Source organism: Rhinolophus hipposideros (assembly GCF_964194185.1).
Source record: "Rhinolophus hipposideros genome assembly, chromosome: 1".
NCBI classification, from domain to species: Eukaryota; Metazoa; Chordata; class Mammalia; order Chiroptera; family Rhinolophidae; genus Rhinolophus; species Rhinolophus hipposideros.
In genome coordinates, this window is record NC_138047.1 from 36720845 (window position 1) to 36747144 (window position 26300).

Sequence of the window (26300 nt, forward strand, 5' to 3'; positions counted from 1 at the left end):
TGTAAAAAAAACAGACAGTAAATATTTTAGGTTTTGTAGGTCATACTGTGTCTGCTGCAACAACTCAACTCGGCCACTGTAGCATGAAAGCAGCCATAGACAGTATGTAAACAAATGGGTATGGCTATGTTCCAATAAAACTTTATAAGAACAGCTAGAGGGTCAGATTTGGCCCATTGGCTGCAGTTTACTTCAGAGCCCACGTTTTCAACTTTCACTCATAGGGATATCACGTAACTCTCTGAGAGATTATTTCTAGTCCATCTCCTTCCCACCAGGGAGGATTGAATTTAAGTCATCTATACTCTCTTACTGCCACTTTCTTTTTAGCATGAGTAAAATACACTTTATAGACACTTTTCCAGAAATACTAGACATACCATGGAACGGTGTCCTCTGAAATTACCTCACTGTGCTAAACGTTGGCAGTCAACAGAGTGGCTCAGAAAAATGCTCAATAAAACGGATTTTGATTTTCATGATTTAATTTATTTGCCACAGTGCGACATATAATTAGTTCTGAAAGTGTAGGAGGAGAAGGAGAGAGCTCTACTCTTGAAGATTTTCCATCTCTAAATAAAACCAAACGTGGAGATTTTCAGTCCTTGTCCATCTTTTACAGCTGGATTACTCCTTGGATTCTGCGTTGACCCATGGTTCATTGTCACTTGGACATTTTACTAAGCTGCTGTTGTAGCTTTGGCACTCAGTAGAATATTCACTGAAAGAATATAATGTGACTTCCTGGGGTTGGATAATCCTGTATGGCTGCCCATCTTTGCTAATGGTGGTCCCTCTGCTGCTCTCTCTTCCTCTCCCTCCTCCTTTAGCCACCCTGGTAGACTAGCAACCCCAAGGACTGTAGAGTAGTCATACTCTATCCCCAAGCACCTACTTTGGCCTAGTAGACAGCAAATGTCCAATCAGTATTTGAATGAATGAGTGAATGAATGGAATGCATACACAAATATTGTTTAATTATCTATCCATGAGATGACCCAGGCTTTTTGCCTAAGGGTTAAGGAGGGTTGATTTTAGTACCGGTGAATTGACTGTGGCTCAGGAACACATAGTGTATCTTAAAACAAAACAACAAAAAACTCTTAATCTTAAGTGAGGCATTCTACATTATGGAAGAAACCAGCAGTGACATTTGAGAAAAGTCCAAATCTTAAAAACCAGATTGTCAGCAGTTTTCATGTGTCCGTGAAGCAAAGGGGTCTGAATTTAAATAAGGCGGTGGAATGGCTTGGCAGATCCCTTAGCCTGATTTCAAAAATGGTGTTTGTGTGACCCAGGCTTTTCAGCTGTTCTGCGATGACAAATCAATTTGACACCAGAATGAATCAGTCTGATAGGGCTTTATGGTGGGAGTTGTTTGGTTTGAAAAATTAAATTGATAGGTGTTCAAGCAAAATAAATGAGTAGTTTGGCATCACAGAGACACTACCTTGGACCTTTGAAAAGTGTTGCACATTTCTCAGTCTTGACAACCTTGACAGTAAGAGCCAGAACAAGACTTTGAGCCCATGCTGGGGGTGGAGAGTATAAAATAACAACATCTCTGACTCTTTAATTTAATACCTGCCATGTGCAAGTATGTAATCTGTTTAGAGCTCCAAGACTTCATCAGGAATTCTCGACAGTGAGCAATTTTTGGTTGTCAAAACATGAGGAGTGGGGTGGGGTCTTCTGGCATCTAGGGTAGAGGGAAGGGGCGCTATGAACATAGGACAGCCCTCCACAGCACAGAATTATCACACCAAAAATGTCAATAGAGAATGAGGTTGAGAAACCCTGGATTAAAGGATACCTAAAGTCCTTTTGCTGCTAAAATTGTGGGGTTTTATGAAATTAGATAGTAGACGTGAAATAATTTTATACATTGCAAAGCACTGTATAAAGTCAAGTTACTATTTTATAAGCCTCTGCTGCTTCTCCTTCTTCCTTCTCTTTTTTGGTATATCTGCTGGTCAGCCTTTCTGTGCCTAACCTGATCCTCAAAGATTTTGGTCAAAGGAGCCAAGGGAAGGGGTGAAACTAGAAGTCCCTCCGACTGCTTGTTCAGAGTTTGGGAAAACATTGATCCAGGAGGCAGACGTGTACTGAATTTACAGGCTTCATTATTTTCAGCATTACCCCATCAACCTGGTGAGAAAAAGTATAAATGTGTAATGCTTATTTAAAGGAAACAAGATAACAGATTCTTAACGGGTATTGGTGATATCGCCAAACTCCACCCCTTTCAGGTGGGTGACTTTATTCCTGGGAACCCACCGCAAAATATCTCCTTTTCAGGGATGTGTTGATAGAAATGCCTGGGAAAAGCGAGCCCCTTGGCTTTGCGTCTGTTTATCAAACACAATCCTTCACCGAATGATGTGCTTTGCCATAACAAAACCTGTACAGGCATAAACACAATTTAAGATCCAGTATGAATTAACTCTTCTCAGATTAGCGAGGAATAGACTGAAGGAATGGCCCAGAATGTCATCATCCCACTGCCTCTTTATCCTCTTAGGATTTTACCTAAATAAGAGAGTCATGGAAGGATTTTTATGTGTCCCAAGGGTCATGCCCTCAAATAGAATAAGGCTGCCAGCTGAGATAGAAAGTTTCAGTCTTCAGCTTATTGTTTGGGCCCCCAGGTAAATTCCTAGGACTCTTGCCTCCATTTGGAGCACAACTCCTTTTACACTTTCAAACTCTGAGGTAACAGAAATGTCCCCGTGCCAGAGGCCTGTCTGCTGGTGGGAGTGCTCTCTCTGCTGTTTACTCTAATGGGTGGTGGTAACTTGGCCCAGGGCAATAAGATAACCGCTCAGGGTGAGGCCAAATCTTGGAAACTTTTTGCAGAAGCTGCCCTTCGATTCTACTCACTCGCCACCCCAATTTGTGGCATTAAATGTCCTTTAATCCTGGAACTAATAGTCTGAAATGGGTGCTATTACAGAACCATCTTAGAAATGTGGAAATGGAACTGAGGTAATTTGCCTTGTATGACATGGATAGTGAGTGGCACAGTCATGATTTGAACTTAAATTTCTTTGACAACAAAGTCTTTGCTCTTAGCCAGTACAGTATGTATTTTATTATATCTGTACATTGTGTATGTCAGGTCATGCCTAAGAAGCGGCTAATAGTAAAGACAAAAATTTTATGATGTAAATAAGGAACATCAAAATAGAAATCTAACCACAAACAGATAGAATTACCTCTTGGATAAATGCATTTTTCCACTGAATTAAATTCCAGCTAGCGCTGGAAGACACTGCTCCCCACTGAAATATCTTCAAATTGCAATATGTCCATAAGTCAGCAAATAAAACTCTCCCAAGAATTCCAAATTGCACACAAACACACACACACACACCCCAGGGCAGTGAAACAACGTTAACTGGTCATTTGGATAATTCTAGAGTAAAAGCGTGCCTGTTTTGGATCCTAGGAATGACTGGATGGTAAACATGGGAAATATTTCCCAGTACAGCGGGTATCCCTTGCCCTATAAAACTCCCAGCGCAAAGTTAAAATCCTACTGAAAGGTACTCTGAACCGGTAGTAAGAAGGGCATTCAAATCCTGGATGATTTCTGCTTTAAGTCTGAGTTAACCCTGAAATTTTATTTTACCCTAACAAGCTCAAACTCGATCTCAAATAAAGACAATAAAAAGTCTAGTTAATAGTTCAGATTAAGAATAGCTTGATTTGAAAGGAAGTTTGTCTCTGTTTTACATGCCAAACTGTGAATAAGGGATTTGTTTCCAACATATTGCCATGTTTGTTTCATGTTAGCAGCCTTCACTGAACACTAATGCATTTTTAGGGTGTTCGAGGATGGCTATGTATTGGGAGGGTCCTGCCCCAAGAAATGTGGCATCCATGTGGATGACTGGAACTTTTGCATACAATGCAGCAAGTCTCTGCAGGTTCTTTCTGTCAGAACCTCGGCAAACTGCTATGGCCAAGGGTTAGGTGAGAAACAGGCTTGCACGTGGATGCCTGAGCCAGCCACTAGCAGAGAATCGCAGTGCCAGACAGTACAGCTGCTAGGAATGGAATCTGGGAGACGGGTACGTGAGTCCACAGCAGAACTCACAGGCTAGGCTTCCCGTACTGACTGGTTTGGTTTAACGCTGGGTAGGATAACCCCTTGCCTGTTTCCCTGGAAACACAAGACTCCTATACAGCGGCAAGATTCTTACCTCAAGTTCAAAAACCTTTTTTTCTTCTAAGAAACATTTTTAGTTGAGCACTTAGTGCTAGGTTTTACACTAGGAACCCCTCACCACAGCCCCTGAAGAGTCACTTAGGGGCAGGTGTGGAACGGACTCTAAACCAGGCTGTCAGGGTTGAAATACCAGCTCTGATGCTTATGAGCTGAAAAATCTACTGAATCTCTCTTTGCCTCCGTTTTCTTTGTGAGGTAGAGATCCTAATATCCCATACAGACATTGTGAGGATCGAAGTGAGTGGAATACATAAAAAGAGCTTAGCATACGAGTACTGCCTGGCACATAATAGTTATTCAATAAATATTGGCTATTGTCACTATTTTAAAGATGAAGACTACTGAGGCTTAAAGTGGTTGAATGGCTTTTCCCAAGGTTTACATCTAGTAAGTGGAGGAGCCAGTATTTGGACCTAGGTCTGTCTGACTCCAGAGACTGCATTTATTCAACAGGTTAGGCAGCTGAAATCAAATTATCCAATCCATTTAAAAACTGTTATATGTTGATTGGATGAAACTGGGTAGTTCTGTTCTGTTTATCCAGATTTCTTTTTTATTATTCACACACAAGGTTCAACTTAGGGAGTCTGCTTATTAGTCATTCTGTCCACACTTCTACCCAAAGGAGAATACTGTCAATCAAAAGATAGTATTTCTCTCTCCTCAGTCACCACCCACAAATGTACTGTCACACACACACACACACACACACACACACGTACACTCCCACCTTTCTAAAGAGAGTTTTTAAAGCACACTTCCAATGGTGGCTGGGTTTTAACTTGGGGAGCTATAGCCTTACGAGAAAGAGATTGTTAGTAAAATTGAGGTGCGTCTCTTCTGAAGCAGTCCCTGGTCATTAAGAATGAGTACAAACTGCCTTCATTCTTAACTCTTGTATTTGAAGCATAATTCTTTAGTTCCATTAACTCAGAGGTAAGTTCCATGAGGATAAGATGTACGAGTGCCTGGCACATAGTAGGTGTTCAATAAATATTTGTTGAATGACTGAATAAATAGACACAAACCCATCCGTGTTGGTGTCTCTTGAAATCTTAAGAAATTGTTGTTCACATATAAGTGTTAGGGGCTGAGCTAACAACCTTCACAAGATACCTTTTCTTCCAGGTCTCATAAATTGGACCCTGCAGTTAAATGGAAAAGAGTTTAAAATGAGGGAGAAAAGGCAGCTCAGGAAGACTGTCTTTAAAATATATTACAATTTTAAAATTGGTCCTGAAATTGTTTCCATCGCGAGCACAGGAAACGGAAGAGTGATTGTAATACTTAGCAGTAGGTATCTATATTATTTACCTTCAGTGATGTCCCTCTGCACATCTCCTAGCGTAGAGGTCGGCAAACTTTTTCCGTACCTGGCCAGATAGTAAATATTTGAGGCTTTGTGGGCCACACAGACAGAACTATTCAACTCTGCCATTGTGGTGCAAAAGCAACCCATTTTAAGGGTATGGCCATGTTCCAATAAAACTTTATTTACAGAAAAAAATAGCAGGCTATATTTGGACCATGGCGATGGCTGGCCAAGGCCTGGTCTAAAGCATATCTAACTGTAGTAAGTTACACATTCTATTACATCTCTAAGAGAAGCAGCTACATAGTTCCCCCTTTGAAGGCATTAAATAAATTATCTTTTATGTATCTAGGCCTTTGGCTTCAATTCATTGTGCAGCACATCATATAATTTATTTAACTATGTTATATTTGCTATGACAATAAGGAGAACAGAGTTTGTGGACCATAAGATTTTCTTGAATATGTTAAACTGAGTCAGTGTACCATTTTTTAATGGCCTCCAATGAAATCCTAATTTTATGGAATCTTAGTTTTGTCCTTTTTGTATCTCTGAGCCTTCTCACTTTTGTTTTTTTAGTTTTTTCTTATTGTTGTAAAATATACATAACACAATTAACTACTTTAACCACTATTAACCATTTCAGATCAGTGACATTAAATACATTCACACTGTTGTTTTCACCATCCCCTAATAAACTCAGTAAACACTGAGTGTTTACCCCACTCTCCCTTTCCCGAACTCCTGGTAACCACCATTCTACTTTCTCTCTGAATTTGACTATTCTAGGTACTGCATATATATGGAATCATGTAACGTGTGTTATTTTCTGTCTAGCTTATTTCACTTAGCAATAATGTCTTCATGGTTCATCCCTATTGTAGCATGTATCAGAATTCCTTTCCTTTTTAATGCTTAGTAATATTCCGTTGTGTATACATACCACATTTTTGTTAATTCATTCATGCGTCAATAGACATTTGGTTTGTTTCCACCTTTTGGCTATTGTGAATAATACTGTTATTATGATCATTGGTATACAAGTATCTGTTTGAGACTCAGCTTTCAATTCATTGGGGTATATACCCAATAGAGGAATTGGTGGATCATATGATAATTCTATGTTTGTTTTTGAGGAGCATACTGTTTTCCAAAGCACCTGCATGATTTTACATTCCCACCAGCAATGTGGAAGTGTTTCAATTTCTCCACATTCTTGCCAACGCTTATTTTTTTTTTAAATAATAGCCATTCTAATGGGTGTGAAGTGGCATCTCATTGTGGTGCTCACTTGTTTTTATGTCAATGTTTACACTAAATGTAAAAGACAGTTTAGATACTACATAAATCAATGTCTGGTGCAAATTAGATTGGGGTGTGTGTGTGTGTGTGTGTGTGTGTGTGTGTGTGAATCCACGTGCACATTTATTCATCTAGTAGCAAAATTATGTGAGATGGTTTCTAAGAATATGTAAACAGTAAGATTAATAATATAAATAGCTAAATTCATGGCATTGGAAATATAGAAGACTAAATAAATGAAACTATAGTCCAAATTAAATGAACTTGAGTTTTGTAATGTTACTAAAATTGAAGTGACAGAGTCAATCCTGAACTTCCCCGTGGTGAAAGAAAAAAGGGAAAGAGCACCAATAACATGATTCATTTATTCCAAATGCTTAAAACTCAAGAAAACAGGCTTTTCTTGGCTCGTAGATACAAGAAATAAGCTATTTTAAATGAGATAATGTTACAGATACCAGCCGCTTTCAGACTGAAAGCAAACAGAATTTTTCATGAATTTAATGGGGTTTGAATTGACTCCCATAGCCCGACAATGATAAGACTTTTTTTGTGTGTAAAATTGTAATTTCAGAGTACAATTAGGAAAACAAAAGTAACTGCACATACCTCAGCAGAGCAATAAAGTCTATTCCTTTGAACTTTAGTCAATGTTTTATGTAGTACAACATGTAAGATCTTGAATTGCCTCGTACATGCTTATATATGTACCTAGCATTTCCTTCCCAGGCACAGATTATAAATACATATGTGTTTGTATAAATAGTATTCTTAAGAATATATCTTACCTTCCATTTGGAAGGAGGAAAAGATCTTCATATTCAAATCTGATATTGAAATTTTTGTTTCAACTTGAAACTACAGGAAAGAATATATCATTTTCAAATTTGGACTAGAAAAAAGTACTTCATAACTGGATAATGTTGTCAAACCAGCTTTCAAGCACTTGAATAGCAAAGAAAATTTAAAAATAAGAATTGAAGCCATATCAAACATATTTTTAAGGAACTGAGAAAGTGTCAAAATTACTCTCAAATTGAAAGAATTCATCTGAAGTTTTATGAAACTTTCACCAGAAGTTTGTATGAAAGATAATAATTGACATTTCCTGAGCATTTACAATGTTCTTGGCGCAGTTCAACATGCTTTGTATTAACTCACTCCTCTAAACTTAGTATTAATCCTCCTCATCGTTCCCATTTTATAGATAGGAAGCTGAGGCATGGAGCAGCTAAGTATCCTTGCTCCAGGTCATGCAAGTAGGAAGTCTTAGAGCTAGGATTCACACACAACCGTGGAGTGTGGCTCCAGAGGCCACAATTCCCCACTAAACTATAAAACTATACTGCCTGTTGATGTCACTGCAGGTAAACCAGAGAAGTATTGACTTGGCCAACTGGCAGATAAGCATCTCAGATTGTTGTGTCACTATAATTTGTTTTGTTTTTTCTTTTGATGAATTTAACTATCCTTCAAATTTCCCTTACTACTCTTGGATACAATTCCTAGTGGTAAATATTAAAAATAAATGATGCTCTAGGTTCTAGTTAAATGATGAAACCTTATGCAGCCGTTAAAAATTATATTTTTACAAAGAGTTTTAAGACCACAAGGGAATGCTTATAAAATGAAGTAAAGCAGCAGGATATAAGTAATATTATCATTAGTTCCAATTTCTCTATGGGGAAGTAGGCTCAGAAAGGTTGTTAGAAGCCAAGCTCTACCCCTGCCCTCAAAAAAACCCATTTTTAAAAAGATGGGAAAGTTTCATTTTGGCTATCACTAGGTGATAGGTGAATTAGGAATGATTTATTATTTACATAATTGTCCGTAAAATTTACTTGAATACTTTCAAGTAAAAATAGAAATAAAGTAGAAATAAAACTTCATTTTTTAAAAGGTCAATCAGAGCTTTTCATTACAAAAGCCCAGTACCAGCTCCTAGTGATCACTGTATTGTATGATTTAAAATCATTTCCACAGAGCCCTGAGCTGTATAGGTGAAGGTGGCACAGCTTAGACCTGTAGTGTCATATGTGGCCATTTAATTTTAAATTAGTTAAAATTAAATAAAATGAAAAACTTAGTTCATTAGTCATATTAGCCCCATTTCAAGTACTCAGTAGCCACACGTGGCTAGTGACAGCTTTTCCATCATCACAGAAAGTTCTAATGCACAGCTCTGAGAATCTGGAGCCAGACAATTTGGAATCAAGTTCTGTTACAAGCTGATAACTTGCTGTGTGAAATGGGCAATTCACTCAACCTCTCTGAGCCTACTTCCCCATAGACAAATTGGAACTAATCATATTACTTACCACGTAAGGCAATTAAGAAGATCAAATAAGATAATGCATGTGACACTTCTCTGAAAACTATAGTGTGGTTTACCAGGTAGTTGCTGCTACACAAGTTCCTTGTTTGAACTCAATGTCTCTGTGGACTGATTCTAAATCCACGAATGGTTCATACCAAGAATTCTGCTTGAATGGCATCACAAAAACAAGACTTAGCTGCTCTTTACCACAGCTCCTAGGCCTAGTCCTGGGCAGTTGTGTATGTTCCATTGCTTCCTTGTAAAAAGCTTCAGCACGCAGCTCTGTATCTATCTTACGTAATAACAACTCAAAATTTTCCTTAACAGTGTAAGTAGATTGTTCTATTTCCATTAGTAAGGGGGAAAAAACTGTCTTTAAAAAGAAAGCAAAGGAAGAGGCTTTGTCTGCCAACGAAATAAATGGGGTAAAATGCTAGTATAACTAAAAAGTAATTAATCTGAGTGGACAGTGCATGCATTGAGCAAAAAGATGTTGCCATCTGCTGCAAAAACATGAGGTTTTCACTGGCAATTACAGCAAGTTCCCCATGCTTCAAAGCTGTTGGGGTCCCGATTAAGAGGAAGTACTTGCTCATTCTGATTTTTTTTTCCTTCGTCACTTCTGGTTTTTCCTGCAAAACAACTTGACTAACTTAGACTATTTTAGAGGTGCTGCGTTTCCAGAGCGGTCTCCCTCTGACTTCTCCTTTAACCATCGTAAGGTCAACGTCTGAGTCTTGGATGTCTTCGACCAAAAGGGGGTGGGAGGAGTCAAGGTCTGAGTCACCTCCGTGCAGATTCCACACTCACCCTCCCTCTGTCTCCTCCAGGTTTCCGCACGCCGTGGATGCCTTTGACATTATGACCGCAGAGGATTCCGCCGCAGCCATGAGCAGCGACTCGGGCGCTGCGTCCTCGTCCTCGGCGAAGGTGCCGGAGGGCGTGGCGGGCGCGCCCAACGAGGCGGCGCTGCTGGCGCTGCTGGAGCGCACGGGCTACAGCATGGTGCAGGAGAACGGGCAGCGCAAGTACGGCGGCCCGCCCCCGGGCTGGGAGGGCCCGCACCCACAGCGCGGCTGCGAGGTCTTTGTGGGCAAGATCCCGCGCGACGTGTACGAGGACGAGCTGGTGCCCGTGTTCGAGACCGTGGGCCGCATCTACGAGCTGCGCCTCATGATGGACTTCGACGGCAAGAACCGCGGCTATGCCTTCGTCATGTATTGCCACAAGCACGAGGCCAAGCGCGCCGTGCGCGAGCTCAACAACTACGAGATCCGCCCGGGACGCCTGCTCGGCGTGTGCTGCAGCGTGGACAACTGCCGCCTCTTCATCGGGGGCATTCCCAAGATGAAGAAGCGCGAGGAGATCCTGGAGGAAATCGCCAAGGTCACGGAGGGCGTGCTCGACGTGATCGTGTACGCCAGCGCGGCCGACAAGATGAAGAACCGCGGCTTCGCCTTCGTGGAGTACGAGAGCCACCGCGCCGCCGCCATGGCGCGCCGCAAGCTCATGCCTGGCCGCATCCAGTTGTGGGGCCACCAGATCGCCGTGGACTGGGCCGAGCCCGAGATCGACGTGGATGAGGACGTGATGGAGACCGTGAAGATCCTGTACGTGCGGAACCTCATGATCGAGACCACCGAGGACACCATCAAGAAGATCTTCGGCCAGTTCAACCCGGGCTGCGTGGAGCGTGTCAAGAAGATCCGCGACTACGCCTTCGTGCACTTTGCCAGCCGCGAGGACGCCGTGCATGCCATGAACAACCTCAACGGCACGGAGCTGGAGGGCTCATGCCTCGAGGTGACGCTGGCCAAGCCCGTGGACAAGGAGCAGTACTCCCGCTACCAGAAGGCGGCCAAGGGGGGCGGCCCGGCCGAGGCCGCAGTGGTGCAGCAGCCCAGCTACGTGTACTCTTGCGACCCCTACACGCTGGCTTACTACGGCTACCCCTACAACGCGCTCATCGGGCCCAACAGGGACTACTTCGTGAAAGGTTAGTGGGGGCCGTTCTCCTGGGTAGGCCCCTGAGAGCCACATCTGCGAGGCAGGCAGTGACAGAGGTGGTGTGGCTGTAGTTGACTGAGCTGGTAGACGCCGACCCCCTACCCACCCACCCTTGTTTGGGTGTCAGTTCTGTGTTCTGCCATTTGCTGGCCCTAAAGGCATTCACTTGTATAGCACGGAGAGAGATTCGGGTCGTTCTTATGTATGGGGTGTACGGTAAAATCATGGGGGTGTTTATTATGTAAGCTCGTCTTGTATGGTGCCCTTTCAGCATCTACCCAATCGGGGGCTAGTCTCTAGGTACTTAGGTTAAAACCTACTTGTGAAATTATATCTTTAGAATATTGGAGAGTAGGGGGCACACTGTTGTTGGTTTGGGGTGTGTTTTTTTTGTTGTTGTTTTTAAATCATTTGGTTAGGGTACAATGAAACTAAGCATTGTACTAGGAAACAAAATACCCAGGTTCTGGGTCCTGCTCTCAGAATAATTGGTTCTGTGACTTCAGTCAGTCTCTTCAACCTCCCTACGCCTGTTTTCTCACACATAAAATGAGGAAGGTGAACCACCAGATCCACTTTCAGTTCTAACTTTCATACAATCTGTAAATGTTTTTCTTTATTGAAATTGCGATTGCAATCCTAGGAACTCACTCTGCAAGTTCATCTCTTGCATCAAGCAGACATGCTTATGATGCAAATCTGGGCTAGAATAGAATGTTTGAAGCATCTTTACCAGCTCTTTGAAGAACAAAGGTGTGTAGCCCCCTGCAACTTAGACTTAGGGCAAACACCTACATGCCGAGAGCCTTCAGTTAAGGTCTGCCTCCTGTACTGTCACTGTTGGTTGCTCATCATTTTTTTGTATTGTTATTATAAGCAGGCAGCATAAGAGGCCGGGGTCGAGGTGCAGCTGGCAACAGAGCCCCGGGGCCCAGGGGTTCCTACCTCGGGGGATATTCTGCTGGCCGTGGTATATATAGCCGATATCATGAAGGGAAAGGAAAGCAGCAAGAAAAAGGATATGAACTTGTACCGAATTTGGAAATCTCTACTGTCAATCCAGTTGCCATTAAACCTGGTACAGGTCAGTATAAACCAGAGTGAGAATGCATCCATTCAGCCTAAACCCCAACCCTCTCTTTGAAGTGACCCCAGACCTACCTCGTGCTCGTTCATCTGCACATGGGTTCTTCTTCTCATAGGCAGCCAGAGTTTTAGGCAAAGAATGTGGCCTCCTGGCCTTTCTCATCTGGAACGTAAAAGGAGGATCTAGTTCTGACCATGCTCAACTCAGATTTTCTAGTAGTGGGTTTTTCAAATGGATGTCACCAAATGTTAGGCTTTTTCTCAATCTGTGACTGAGTCGGCAGAGTTGGAAGTATATGAGGCTCTTCTGTATCTTCTACCAGTTAAAAACTGTCTTCCTTACTGAAGCCTATTTCTGCCCGTCATTAGAAGCCAGAGGGTGGAGCTTATTGCCATTCTGAGAGTTGTAGAAAATTCCCCTCTGAGAGCAAATAGCACAACTTGTCCTTTGTCATAGTCTTAACAAACCAGAATGCCTGTGAACCAGGCAGCGGTGAAAGCTTTTGCAGCTGCTTATTGTCTGGATTCTAATTCCCAGCACTCATTTCCTTCTCTTGCTGAATCAGTAGATTGGAGGTTGGGGTGCTCAAGTAATTCATACCAGGGACCTTGAACTTGACTTTCACCTCCAGGCCTCACAAACCAGTTTACTAACGTTGTCAGTGCCCTTTGGTGAAACACGTCTTCTTTCTGGTCCTAACCTGCAAGGAACTTTATTTAACTCTTCAGTGTGAGTGTAGCACAAACACCTGATTAGCACACCCACACAAGCTTCCACACACAAAAATCCAGTTGTGGGTAATCAGAGAGATCCTCCTCCACACCTCTTCCTGGTTTAATGGAAAGTAGGTTGAAGAGCTCTTCGAGAATATTCTCACTTTGAAGCTCAGTTACTCTGATTTTCTCCTGGTTGAGGATTTGTATGCTCTTTCTAGTTAAAACAGTCAAGGAATCGGTGCATTTGAGGCATAGGTTTGCATTGGCCACAAAGGGCTTAAAAGCATTTTCCCATAGAGCTTTCTTTTGAATTAATCTAGTGATAATGAGTTGTTTTTGTTTTGTTTTGCCTATGAAAACTTTCTGCAGTTAAATGAGTGAGAAGGAAGGAACTCCTTAGACTGGATTTCCTTATAAATGCCATTGGTATTATAAGCAAGATCCGATATCTCTGTAATTCCATAAAACAGAGCCTGGAGATAGGAGTTCTCACTTTTGCTTGTTGGGAAAGGGACTCCTGTTGTCAAGTTGCAGTAGCTCAAACCATCTTTAAGCTACTGGTTGTGTCCTGGGGCTTGAGGTAGAAATTCCTGTGAGGGTGATAGCCAGAGCAATCCAAGTTACTTAGTACAATCCCACTGTAACTATACCTCATACCTTCTCTGGGCCCCATCCCCTTGGCCTCTATTTCTGATTCATCCAGAAACTTAGAGCTTTTTATTTTAAGAAAAGCACCAGGACAGTGGTGAAGTATCTGGGCACAAGACCATATGGTTGGAAAGAAAGGTAAAATATCTGGTTAAGGTTTTAGGTATATTTTATTGAATGGCCATGCCATTGTTGAGCCTACAGTTAAATCTGTCTCTTTCCCTTAAATCAAATCAGCTTTCATTAGAATAAATATACCTACAGTTGGAGGAAAAACCGTAAATGAAAGGATATTTTGTGTATGCATTTCTTATTCTTGCTTATCCTTTCAACACATACATACACCATGCACCAACACAAACTCCTCCAAATCAGAGCTAGTATTTTTTCATTTTTACCTCTCTTTATTATACATTGACATTCAATAACTGCTGTCTGTCTGAATCTCTGGTTGAAATGAGCCCTTTAGACTAGACTCATAGAAACACCTTCTTTGAATTAGCAGGTTGCATCAAAAAACTAGTCACTGCTGTTTCACTAGTATGAGTGGACATTAGAAAATTAGGGAATTTTCCGTCTTTTTATTCTGTATGTTTCTGTGAATCAGTAATGTTGAAATCTGAAACACAGAGTGGGGAAGATGTACACAGACCTCTGAGTTCTCAGAATGAAACCCTCCACGTCACCTGTTTCTTAAAACATGGTGAAAGTGAAAAGGGCAGTAGGTCTGGTAATGAGTGAGGTGAGTGAGAAGGAAGGAACAGGCGGGCTTACTCTCAACTTGTTGAGCCTCAAGCCTCTGATCTCACTTGTTATTCTGAGCCTGTTTTCTTTGTTCGAAGGCCCTTTCTTGTTCTGTAGGACATCAAGAGTAAGATTCAAAATGAGATCTTTCTCTAGAAGCAGTGGGAAATGTTGGTGCCGAAACCTAACTCTAGACTTTCCTTCTGTGATGATCTATTGGGAGCCTCCACCCGACCCACATGCTTCCATTTGAAAGACAAGCAGAGGGAGTACCCACCACCTCCCCTCTCTCCCTCTTGGGTAGCACCTCCTTACCTGTACTCAGAGAGCATACATTAGCAGGGAGAAGCCCATGACTGCCCAACTTGGTTTTCAAAAATATCATTGGGAAAGTGATGGACCTTCCTCAGTGACTGAAAATGCCTGACCTGTGTTTCCCTGTGACTTTTCTCTTGCAGTGGCCATCCCTGCCATTGGGGCCCAGTATTCCATGTTTCAGGCAGCGCCAGCTCCTAAAATGATAGAAGATGGCAAAATCCACGCAATGGAGCACATGATCAGCCCCATCGCCGTGCAGACAGACCCGGCCAGTGCTGCCGCTGCTGCCGCCGCCGCCGCTGCCGCTGTCATTCCCACTGTGTCAACGCCACCACCTTTCCAGGTAGACTTCATGGTGCGGTCATTGTAATTTGTGTGTGAGGCTTGGCCTCTCTCTATCATGGATTCATTTAATATTCAGCAGGAGAATTTACTCTCTGCTGAGCTCTCTGTTAAAACTATGGGATTGGGTGACAGAAAAAAACTTTAATATAAATCATGACAGGACAGAAAGGTTTTTAAAGAATAAATTTTTAAAATCTATTAAACATTTATTTAGAATATTTAAAAATTTATTTAAAAAATTTTAAATAATAAATACACTAATATTATCACTATATTAAAGATGGGAAGCAATATGCAAAAATGACATGTAATTTCTCAGTGTCATCATATTGTACGGACCATATGTTTTATGACAGTGGGTAATTGTAACTCTTCTTTTTATTGTTTTAGCACAGACATACAAAACTCCAAGGAGATAGTTCCCATTTTCCCATTCAAATTGCAGTTCAATGAAGATTTTTTTTTAAGTTCTCTCTCTCTCTCTCTTCTCTCTCTCTCTCTCTCTCTCTCTCTCTCTCTCTCTCTCTCTCTCTCTCTCTCCCCCCTTCTCTTAGTATGTATGTGTGTGAATATATACATAGTATTTGTATACTTATATATATAAGTTTGTGCAGGAGAGAAATAGTTGCAGAGAAGCAGATATACGAAACTGTAAAATCTGCCCTTAATCCTCTCCTCCAACCATATCCAACTATTTTCAAAAATATCACATCTCCCATTCTAATCTCACTATTCCAGCCTCCTTTCCCCACCTTTGCTCAAGTGTTCTCTTATCTAGGGTTTCTTTTGTCTCATCTCTTCTGTAGAATTTTTCCCAACCACCTAACCTAAGGCATCGTCTCTCCTGTACTCATTATCTACACGTTTACTTGGCATATGACTACCAATACGTTCTGTCACCCCACTTATAATGAAACTTTTCCAGACCAACAGCTGTATCTTACATTTCTTTGTATCTTTAGTGCAAAGCTCATAGGGAATACCTAGAAGTGACAAGTCGTTCATCCAAACAGAAAAAAAAAATCTTGTTAAAGCGAGTCTTTGTGAGGCAGTGAATCTCAAATACTTTATCAATCAACAAGCACAAATACTCAGGCCCGGGGACTCTTTTCTAATTGGATAAAAGTTATCCAGGGAACGTGTTTAAAAAACAGATTCTTAGACTCCAACCCCAGAAGATTCCAATTCACAGAACTGAACTGGGGTTCTGGAATCCGTGTTTTGTACAAGCTCTTCAGTGATGCTGAAACAGAGCCAGGCTTGTGAGCACCGACCGCAGTAGGTCTGTTAGTTGCGTTTGCCCATGTGAGTACCAATCTTGACTGCATTATTCAGAAAGGTTAGAGTTAATTCATCCATCAATATGTCATACTGTGATCGTTCTTTAACTCAGGACTACCTGAAGCCAAAAAAGGAATAGGTTGTAAATGACTCACACTGTAGAATGACAGCTTAGTGTAGTTATTACTTGTGGACTGTAAATATCTACAGTTAACCTACAAGCAATACTTGCTGGAATTCCAGTAATATTTCTAATTCCTCTTTGTTGAGAAACTCATCAACTTTTGTCGTTGGCGGCATGTAGCATCAGTTCTGATTAGGTCTAAGTTACGGGCCTCACAGTCCTCTTCAGAATAGCAGGCTGTTTCTATTTTATGTCACTCTGTCTGGATGTCACCATCATGGTCTTTATTCAAAGTCTTTGCTTATGAATTTTTCAGTGCACAATCCTTATCAATTGCTTACCTTGGAGATTTTTTCCCCTCCAGCATATTCTGCAGAACACCTGGTGCCGCTTACTTATTTAACCTGGGGATGGCTTCTTTGCGTGTGTGTGGCTTGGGTGCTGCCCCTCCAGTCCAAGTACTCTGTGTCCTGCCTCTGAGTTCTCTGACCTTGGTTCTCTGCCATGTTCAGTCCTCTGCCCCCTCTGTATTTTCTGCCAAATTGCAACAGAAGAAGGAGCATTTTATGCCCTAGTGATTGGTGAATAGAACACCTTTCTGAGTGGAGCCACACTAGAAATCATTTCCCAGTACAGCTTCCAGAACCTTCCTGTGGAACACCCTCAGTCATCCCCTGTCTCACAGGTGCTCAGAGATGTTCCTGGTTAGCCATTTTATAGCCAAGATTTCCAATAGCCTTTATAAGTAATATAGCAAATATTTATTGGTGGAGGCAGTCATTTTTTCAAATTGATTTCTCAAAGTTTTCTCAATCTTCACAACAAATCTGTGGTATAAAGTAGAGCAAAGTTAGCCATTCCTGTTTGAAAGAAGGGAAAGCACGTCTTTTTCTCTGCCCCTCCCCTAATTCCCCACACTCAACCCCACCCCATCTCTGAGCCCAGTGTTGGGCTGAATTGTAGCAATTGGAAAGGTTTCTCTCAGATGTCTTCTCTGCGATTTCCTCCCTTTGTGCCTTTGTCATTAAATGTATGTCCACACATTTGGAAAAGATTGTATCTTGCTGTGAGCCACAGTCTTCCCAGCTCCGAAGCTTCTCTCCCTGGTTGTAAAGCTTTGCCCATGAAATATTCATTGTTATAGGCAGTAGGAGGCAAGATAATGTAGGCTAAAAGTGCGATTCCGGAGTCACATCCCGCAGCTTAAAAGCTGTGTCACCTTATACAAGTCCTTTAACACATCTGAACCTCCATATACTCATAGTGCCAGCTTCATTGGTGGTGGATGACTCAATATGTCATACAAATAAGGCACTTAGAACCTGGTACCTGGTAGACCCTAATCTCTCAGTTATTATTATCATTAGTGTAATTATTATTTTGGTTACAGTTGGGAAAAAAATGACTCTTAGATTATGAAATTCCTTTGAACGTAATTTTGTGACTCTGATCTGCAGATTTTGTAAAGGAATGATAACTTACTGCTTTATAGAAATCCAGGGGGAAATAATTTTTTGAATCTAATTCTCCATATATCCTGAATTGCTTTTTTGAAGCTGCATTAAGACATAGCGACAATAGCAGCATTTGCTACAGGGCATTCTGTGGAAGATAAATGCACCAGATATTTTGTTAAATGTGTTTTCTTTTACCAAAAATCCACTTTTCATAACAAACACTTTGGGAAATACTGAACCATAGTCTTCTCTCACTATGCCTATTTGCTCTGAAAACACAGTATTTTACACTTTTCAGTAAAGAGAAGGAAGTAACAGGGACTTTTATAGTCAGTGGTGACATCTACAGTGAGTCAGCCTTACATAGCTTGTCTCCCACTTCCTCCTAATGTGAAAACTCCTCCTTATCCTTCAAAACCCAGCTCAAATGTCTCCACTTCTGAGATGCTTTCTCTAACTCTTCAAATTAGTTGGTTCCTTCCTGAAGCTTTTACAAAATGTCTACATACAGTGGTGTTGTATCTTAGGTGAGAGATGGTGGAAACCATTATTATTTGTTGAAAATGGTGTATGATCACAATTTTTAAAAGACACAGCTTAAGAAAGCTTCCCCTTTGGAGATCTACCGAGGGTGCCAAAAAAATGGATACAAGTGGACACTTTGGTCAACGTTGCTCAAGCAGTAGTTCGCCATAATCCAAAGTGTCTAGACCCGGATAGTAATCACTTTGAGCACCTCTTTGTTAGGCATGGCCGGAGGCTGGAGGAATGAGTCGGGAGACCAAGATTGGTCCATTAGAATTTATTTGGTGTGTTTGAGCTGTGGGAGGTCAGGCTGTGGCAGAGGAAAAAGATCATAACCTCTTCCAGCAAAGAGGGGTATGGAGCTTTATAGGAGGGGGTAAACGAGGCTGTTCCCCCTTCAATGACAAAGGGTTTCAGGGCATGACCAAGCCCTCCAGTTCCACACCCTGGGCCCGGGCCGCCCAGGTTTCTAGGAGAATAAGCAAGACAGGATCAAGGACAAGATAGATAAGGTTTCTGCTCCTGGCCTAAATATGGCGTAACACTCTTGTAATTGCAGAAGTCAAATGTGACCTGTATTCATCTTTTGTTACCAGCATATATTGAATATTACAATTTCAATACAGTTTTCCTTTCTTAAACTGTGTAGACATTTTTGGGCACCCTCTGTATATACTTTGTCCTATACTGTTGTCAATCTATTCTCTTTGTTTTTGAAACATCCTGTTTCTTCAGTTAAGTATGAGTGAGGCAGCTGGCATATATTTTAGGGCCATATTTTAGGAAAAATACTTATTTTTAATTACAGGGAGATCAACTGAGTAAAGGGTAGATTCTCAACTCCCTTCTCTAGCTCCCTCTGGGGTTTGTGCTGATTGAGCACAATGGTGGGTAGGAGATTCTAGAGTAAATTAACTTTCCCTCAGCATTCCAGTTCTCTTTCACCAGTTGAATTTGAATTAGCCTTGAGTATGCAACTCCACCTTAGATTAATGGCTCACAGCACTTAACAATAATTGTTATTTGTTTACCCTTCTACCTCCCCACCCTGAGAGTGGACACCTCCCTTTTTACCTCTGAGAGTTGAACAAATGAATGGAGTTGTTGAATGAATTAGATGACTAAACAGGATAGGTACCTACAAGCGATCAGTAAGGAATCTTTTCCTCTTCCTCAGGGCCGCCCAATAACTCCAGTATACACGATGGCTCCAAACGTTCAGAGAATTCCCACTGCCGGGATCTACGGGGCCAGTTACGTTCCATTTGCTGCTCCGGCCACAGCCACGATCACCACACTACAGAAGAACGCGGCCGCCGTTTATGGAGGATACGCAGGCTATATACCTCAGGCCTTCCCTGCTGCTGCTATTCAGGTTCCCATTCATGACGTCTACCAGACATACTGATTCTGATGACCAGAGCGGAGACAAACCACAAAACTACTACTGAAGGAACACTTTACTATTTATGAAGAAACAACATGTTGGATTAGCACACATATGAAACCTGAAAGTGAAGAATGTAATCAAATATCATACTGAAATATTTTATACACATGAAGTTTCCATTAGTTTTTTAAAACTATTTTCAGTTTTGCAGGCCCGTGTTCATACATTTCTAAGAGACTTACACAAAGGTTCGTACCTTAATACCATCTCTTAAAAATTTGTATGCTGTAGTACGTTTGTATAGAGGTTTTTGTTTTTGTATTTTTAAGGATATATTTTCAGTATGAAGGTTATTTTCTTAACTTCTGCACTCCAGAGATTCTATTTTGTAGTACCTTCAATAATATATCAACTATATATTAAAAAGCACACTTGAGCAGCTAGGGAACTATTTTGAAAAATATATTCAATATTTAAAGAAACAAACAATAGTGCTTTAAAAATACTACATAAAACATTATTTTAAAAATTATACTGGAAAGTGCAATTTTAAAATTTCTGCTGGCATTAAGGGTTGACGGTGTTACTGTGTGTTATCCACTATGGTTCTATTTTTTTAAAGAAATTAAACACTCAATCTCTCCTTAAGCCAACATTGAAAAGACTTGTCACACTTCTGAGTCCAAACACTGGAAAGCTCTCACCTGCCACCATTACCCTGGGCCCCTGCTCTCTACGTGTCCTTGCTCTTAAACACGTTCCCTCCTTCCTCCCCTAGTCTTCCCCTCTTTCTATCCCCAGTTCCACCTCTCTGTGTGGCAAGTCTAGGGCAAATGAGTCACTGATAGAGAAAACGTTGATGACTTTTTTACTTCTTCCTGGGTTTTTGTTGGGGTTTTTTGTTTTGGTTGGGGAGGAATTTTCAATAGCAGACTATGTGTAAGCACAAGATTTTAACAGTTTGCAGAAGACATCTTTGCATCGCCATTGAATTGTCCCATATAAAACTTCAATTCCTTTTCTAATGCTTTTATTTTATTTGTTTTTGAAGTATGAGTTTGTAGAGACAATGAATGTTATTGTAGACAAGGTCCCCAAAGACTCTTGTTGCAGAAAGTTATGCTTCTAGTTGCCTTATCATGTTTCATGCGGAATGTCTGTGGTAGTCGAGGGTGTTGGAAATACTGTGTTTATTGAACAGGGCTTTCCTCTGTTGCTGTGCACGTGGCAGGTGAACTGAATAGGGGCGTGCACATCCAAAAGGAGGAGAAAAGACCTGCAGGAGTTAACAGATAGTTTGTAAATATCTCCTAATGCTCCTTTTTAGTTGTTTTATGTTGCTGAAGTTCATAGTATATTGTTTAATGCAAAATGAAACCATTTTTATTTCAATGTTATTAAAAAGTTGTTTTATTAGGAGGTAAATGTATTGTTGCAGTGTTTTGTGCCTGTTTGAAGGCTTTCGTTTAACAGAGTGAATGTAAAATACAGTAAAATTTTAATATTGTCATCTACTTTATGAAATACATCAACTTGGAATTTTTTGAAAGGCTCTGTCAAGGAAGCGAGGTGTGCAATAGGTAGCAAGTAACACAGTTGTGTTTTTATGTCATATTAGAGATCCATAAAATCTTCCCACTCACGGAATTTTTGCTGGTGGCTGAATTCTTATTTGTTAATAAATAGGATTATGATTTAGATTAATAAATAGGATCATGCCTTAGCACATATTTTAGTTTTGTTTTAAATTTTAAATTAAGAGAGTCCCAAATGGCTTTTTCCCCTCCTCGTCTTAAGGTGGGATGAATTTTTTATATATAAGCAATATTTATTTATTGTGTAAAATTAGTGCGTGCCTGCAAAGGCCTTTAAATATTCCTAACATTCCTTTCCATCATTCTTAAATGACATAAAGTAATTGTGCAATGTTCCTGATGATGTACCCAGCAAGCTTCATCCAAACTCAAACCGATTGGAATGAGCAGTCCAACATAATGCAATTTGGATCAGGTCTTCATCCCTTGACTTTGTGTGAAAGGAGTACCCTCCGTCCAGTGTAGGATTGTCACAGAGGTTCACTGGATAAGACTCTGACCCAGCGGTCTTACTGTATTTTACATGTGCCTGTAAATTATTTGGGCGGGGGGAGGGGGGAAGGTAATAAAAAGAAAAGAAAAAAATGATATCTTAACATGGCAAATACCAAACTACCTTAAAGACAAATGTTGGTGACATAGCCAGTTAAGTATCAGTGAGCCTCTTAACTATTTCTGTTTCAAAACCATTTCACGTACACTACTGAGGTAAGTTTATAACTTGAAATGTGAAGTTTTTTTTTTTTAGGGTTAAGAACAAACTATATAAATGTAAAAAAAAAAAGCTTTAGAGTTCTCTGTTTTTAAACATGCTAGAAGTTTAGTTATCTTTAGTTGCCGTGTATTTGAAAAGCTTTTAAATTTATTTAGAGCCTGCTCCATTTACAATACATTCTTAGGATGTACGTAGTAAATAAAGCTTTCTTTAAAGCAATTTCAAGACGTTGTATTAAATTGTGTTTTCTTTCTTTATATTGATTTTTTCCCCCCTAACAAAATTAGAAAAACCCTTACAGCATAGAAGGAATCGACTAATTCAGTATTTTCAGCTGGAGAAACCAGCAAGTTGCTATCATATTATTTGGTTTGGAATTACCACTGAAGATGGGGAACATAGTAAAAATTGTGAATTATCACTGTATCACCTTGAGGTCAGGTGATTGAAGGTTGAACACTTAAATCTGGATTGTTCATTATTTTTCTAACGAGAAAAAGCATCTGGATGGGAATAGTATGTGGCAAAGCCTGTTATTCTCCGTACTGAAGTTTGCATATGATCCCGAGAGCTTTACACTCAGGAACTCTAAATTGAGGCAATTATGTAACATTGAGTTAGTTGTTTGGTGTTTTTTATGAAAGTGCTGGGGTGACCTAAATATGGGTCACTTCATCTGGAACCAAAGCCTTCTGTTTCTCATTTTCACAGTACACCGCAAGGTTAGCAGAACACTTCCTTCCCTTTTCTCTAAAGATCATCACTGACATTAGGCAGTATCCATCAGCAAAGCCAATCAAATGATTCAAGGGAAAGGGATGGGTTTTCAATGGAATTACTTCTAAAAATTGCCCCACATGGTTTTGCCATTGATTAAAATGAATGCTTTTACCTTCTTAGTCTTGAGCTGCTGGGTATGGCCTCCCAATCCACATTTCTTGGAATACTAACTTCCTGCTTCCTCTTAAAAAGACAAAGTCCTTTTTAGAGGCAGAAGAGGCTGGGAAACTTTCCAAGATGACAGATCACCAGGCAGCATTTTAAAGGGCAACAGATCTGCTGATTTCCTTCTTGTTCTAGGAGAAAGTACAGATGCACTTCAAGAAGCAGAATCTTGCACTGTTTGATTGAAAAAGAATTAACAATCATACAAAAATGTACATTGCACTCAACTAGGTGCCAGGCTTTGTTCTAGGTGCTGTGGTGGCTACAGCATGAACAAAACCAACAAAATCCTGCACACATACAGCTTACATTCCAGTAGGAGAACACAGACAAAAGGAGCAGGTAAATAGCATGTCAGGTGGGGATAAAGACTATGATTATATGATTCATTAGGCTCTTTGGCTCCCATTATCTCAGGTGGACCTCACAATAACTCAGTAAAGTAGGCAGGGCAGATACTGTGACTGGCCAAGGTCACACAGCTGGTAAAACCTGGACCGAAATCTCTGCTCAGACTCCAAGTCCCAGATTCTAACAGCACACTGACCCTAGAAATGGATAAAACCAGTCATGCCAGTGACCGACTTCAGAGTTTAGAAAAAGAAAAGCTTCTCTACAAGTGTAGTTTCTTTTCTGTTGCCTAAAAAGTGTGTTTTCATAGGCAACCTCTTTCTTTGGGGGATGGGAACTGAAGGTAGAATAGCTGAAAATACCTACTCTCAGCGTGGAAGACTTAGCAGCTCGAAGTGTGGCTGCTAAAAATGTATACACTCACAGATTTTAAGAAGTTCTACAAGGCTGTCCAAAGATGATAGACGAGGCTAAGGCACTAACATAGAAAGTCAACTATACCCTCTGATTCTTTACTAGAATAGGTGTCCCATTTTCTTTTTATTCCAAAAATATCTGTCATGACCGTATACATAAGCACTTAGTTGCAAGTCACAACAGTTAGAAAACAAAGTTCTAATTTTTCTTTTCTAGTGAAAGATAATTCTATGGACAATCCAACATTCATCAGGTGCTGTTAGCATACACTGTGCAAGGTGTATTTTGTTAACTATAATTGACCTTACCAGCTTACCGGACCCTATTTTAAGGGCATTAGGGTACTTGATTATTTAAAAGGAATGTATAGTATATTACCTCAAGTATTATGTGGTATCTTGATTATAGTCCTTTGGGCACTCAGCCTTTATATCAAAAGAATATATATATATATATATATATATATATATATATATATATATATATATATATATATATATATATATATATATTTTTTTTTTTTTTTTTTTTTTTTTTTTTTAAACAAAATGTGGTCTGGGTGTTTTGATGAAATAACATTTGACACCATGACTCTTTAGAAAAAAAGGGGGGGGACAACCAGTTAGCTCAGTTGGTTTGAGCTTGGTGCTTTTAACAACAAGGTTGCCGGTTCAATCCCCGCATGGGCCACTGTGAGCTGCGCCCTCCACAACTAGATTGAAACAACTACTTGACTTGAAGTTGATGGGTCCTGGAAAAACACACTTAAAATAAGTTTAAAAGTTTAAAAAAAAATCTTCAGCTTTAAAAAAAATCCCGGGTAGGATGATACAGGTAAACCTGCTTTATCCTTGTCCTACCACTGTCTTGATATATTCCCTGTCTCTGACCACTCAAGGTCAAGGGCACGATTAGGTTTAAAAACAGATGAGACTCAGGAGATATCACAAAGTGTTTTGCTAATTTCAAGTTCTAAGTTGTCAGACTGGGAATAGCCTTTTCTCTCTTCCCTCATTAGTTTAACCTTTCTAGGTACCCAGTATTCCTCTGTTTCCTAACTCCTTATACCAGGGGTGTCCAAACATTTTTCAACGTTTTTCACCAAGGGCCATATGCGGTAAAATACACAAACAGCCGGGCCACTCACTCGAGGTGAAGTACATATTGCCTCACCTGGTTTATTTAAGTAAACTAAATATATTTTTGGAATTTGCTGCGGGCCAATAAAAAATGGATCGTGGGCCGCAGTTGGCCCGCGGGCCGCAGTTTGGACACCCCTGCCTTACACCAATAAAACTGAAAAAAATGTAATTTCTCAAATACTCTCTGAGCAAGCTTTGTGGCGGAGTGGAACAAGGCTGGGTTTGCAGTCAGGATGCCTGGGAGGTGAAACCCCAACATTGCTTCTTACCAGCCATGGGACCTTGGAAAAGACACCTTGCCTGTCTGAGTACCAGTGTTTTAATTGGTAAAATAGAGATAATCCTGACCTCAATACGGTTATTATGAAAATCAGATGAGTTAGTTAATCTTTAAAAAGCCAGGTATGTTGTAGCCACTCAAGAAACACTTCTTTCCCTTCTCCTTTATAAATTAGTGTGACTTCATTCCACTATATTAACTCCACTGAGTCTTTCATTTTATGGCTTTTTACTCATTTTCCTTCCATTTATTCAATAAACATCTGTTGAATGCCAATTGTGTGCCAGCACAGCATGAGGCGCTGGAGAGACCATGATAACAAAATTGACCTCTCTGCCCACCAGAAACTCCCAGGAATGATAAGACAATGTTGCAAGCCCTGTGAAATGCAAGGGGGCCCCCACACAGCCTTGGGCAGGGGGTTAAGAGGGATTTGGGGAGGAAGTGGCATCTGAGCAAAGATCTACAGGATGAAGAAATAATGAGCAGGGAGAAGGAAGAGGAAGTACCAGATCCAGAAGGAAACTCGTGGTTTACTCAAGTACTTGAAAGAAGTATGGCCACCTCCAAGGCAAAAGAGAAAAGGTGTGGAGTGAAGAAGCCCAACCTTTGTTCTGTTCAACATTAAACATGGTCCTTAGATCTGTGTTAATTGTGGAAGAGAATTGGTCCCTATAACAGGGAAGTGGGAAGAATCTTAAATCATTCTTCTTTAGGACTTTGAGTTTCTTTCAGAAAATAGTGGAGCCCAGCATTTATCTTAACTGCAGAAGCCTTGGGATTGTCTAGCAATCAACAGTGTGGTGCATTTGAGTGTTCTCCCTAGTGGGCACCTCCTTCCCTTCTGCCACCCTAACCCCAGGTGCCCACCAACCCTGATCTTGTGAGGGAGAGGTTTTCAGCAGCAACCAAGACTTATAGTTTCCCACCCCTTCCTTCCTTTAGATCCAGGATCCAGCCTCTGGGACTGTCCACCCTTTTCTCTCAAATCATAGAGCAGCTACGTGTGTGGGCCAGGGTGTCCCACTCGCCTGTCTGGTTGCCCTATGAA

The 26300-nt window shown here is 40.7% G+C and overlaps 1 protein-coding gene across 20 annotated transcripts in view; it reads left to right on the top strand.

Annotated features, from left to right (window-relative positions):
- RBM47 (RNA binding motif protein 47) overlaps nt 1-22338 on the top strand; it is a 147884-nt gene extending 125546 nt beyond the window's left edge. For 11 of the 20 annotated variants that reach the window (XM_081054936.1, XM_081054924.1, XM_081054939.1 and 8 more), the window contains 4 exons: nt 9993-11158; nt 12047-12253; nt 14823-15025; nt 19592-22337. In XM_081054936.1, the coding sequence (XP_080911062.1) occupies nt 10024-11158; nt 12047-12253; nt 14823-15025; nt 19592-19822 (1776 nt within the window). In that variant the 5' untranslated portion in view covers nt 9993-10023 and the 3' untranslated portion in view covers nt 19823-22337. Of the gene's footprint in view, nt 1-9992; nt 11159-12046; nt 12254-14822; nt 15026-19591 lie in introns of all 20 variants that reach the window. The other 9 variants (XM_081054930.1, XM_081054931.1, XM_081054929.1 and 6 more) reach the window with 3 other exon arrangements.
- The last annotated feature ends 3962 nt before the right edge of the window (nt 22339-26300 follow it).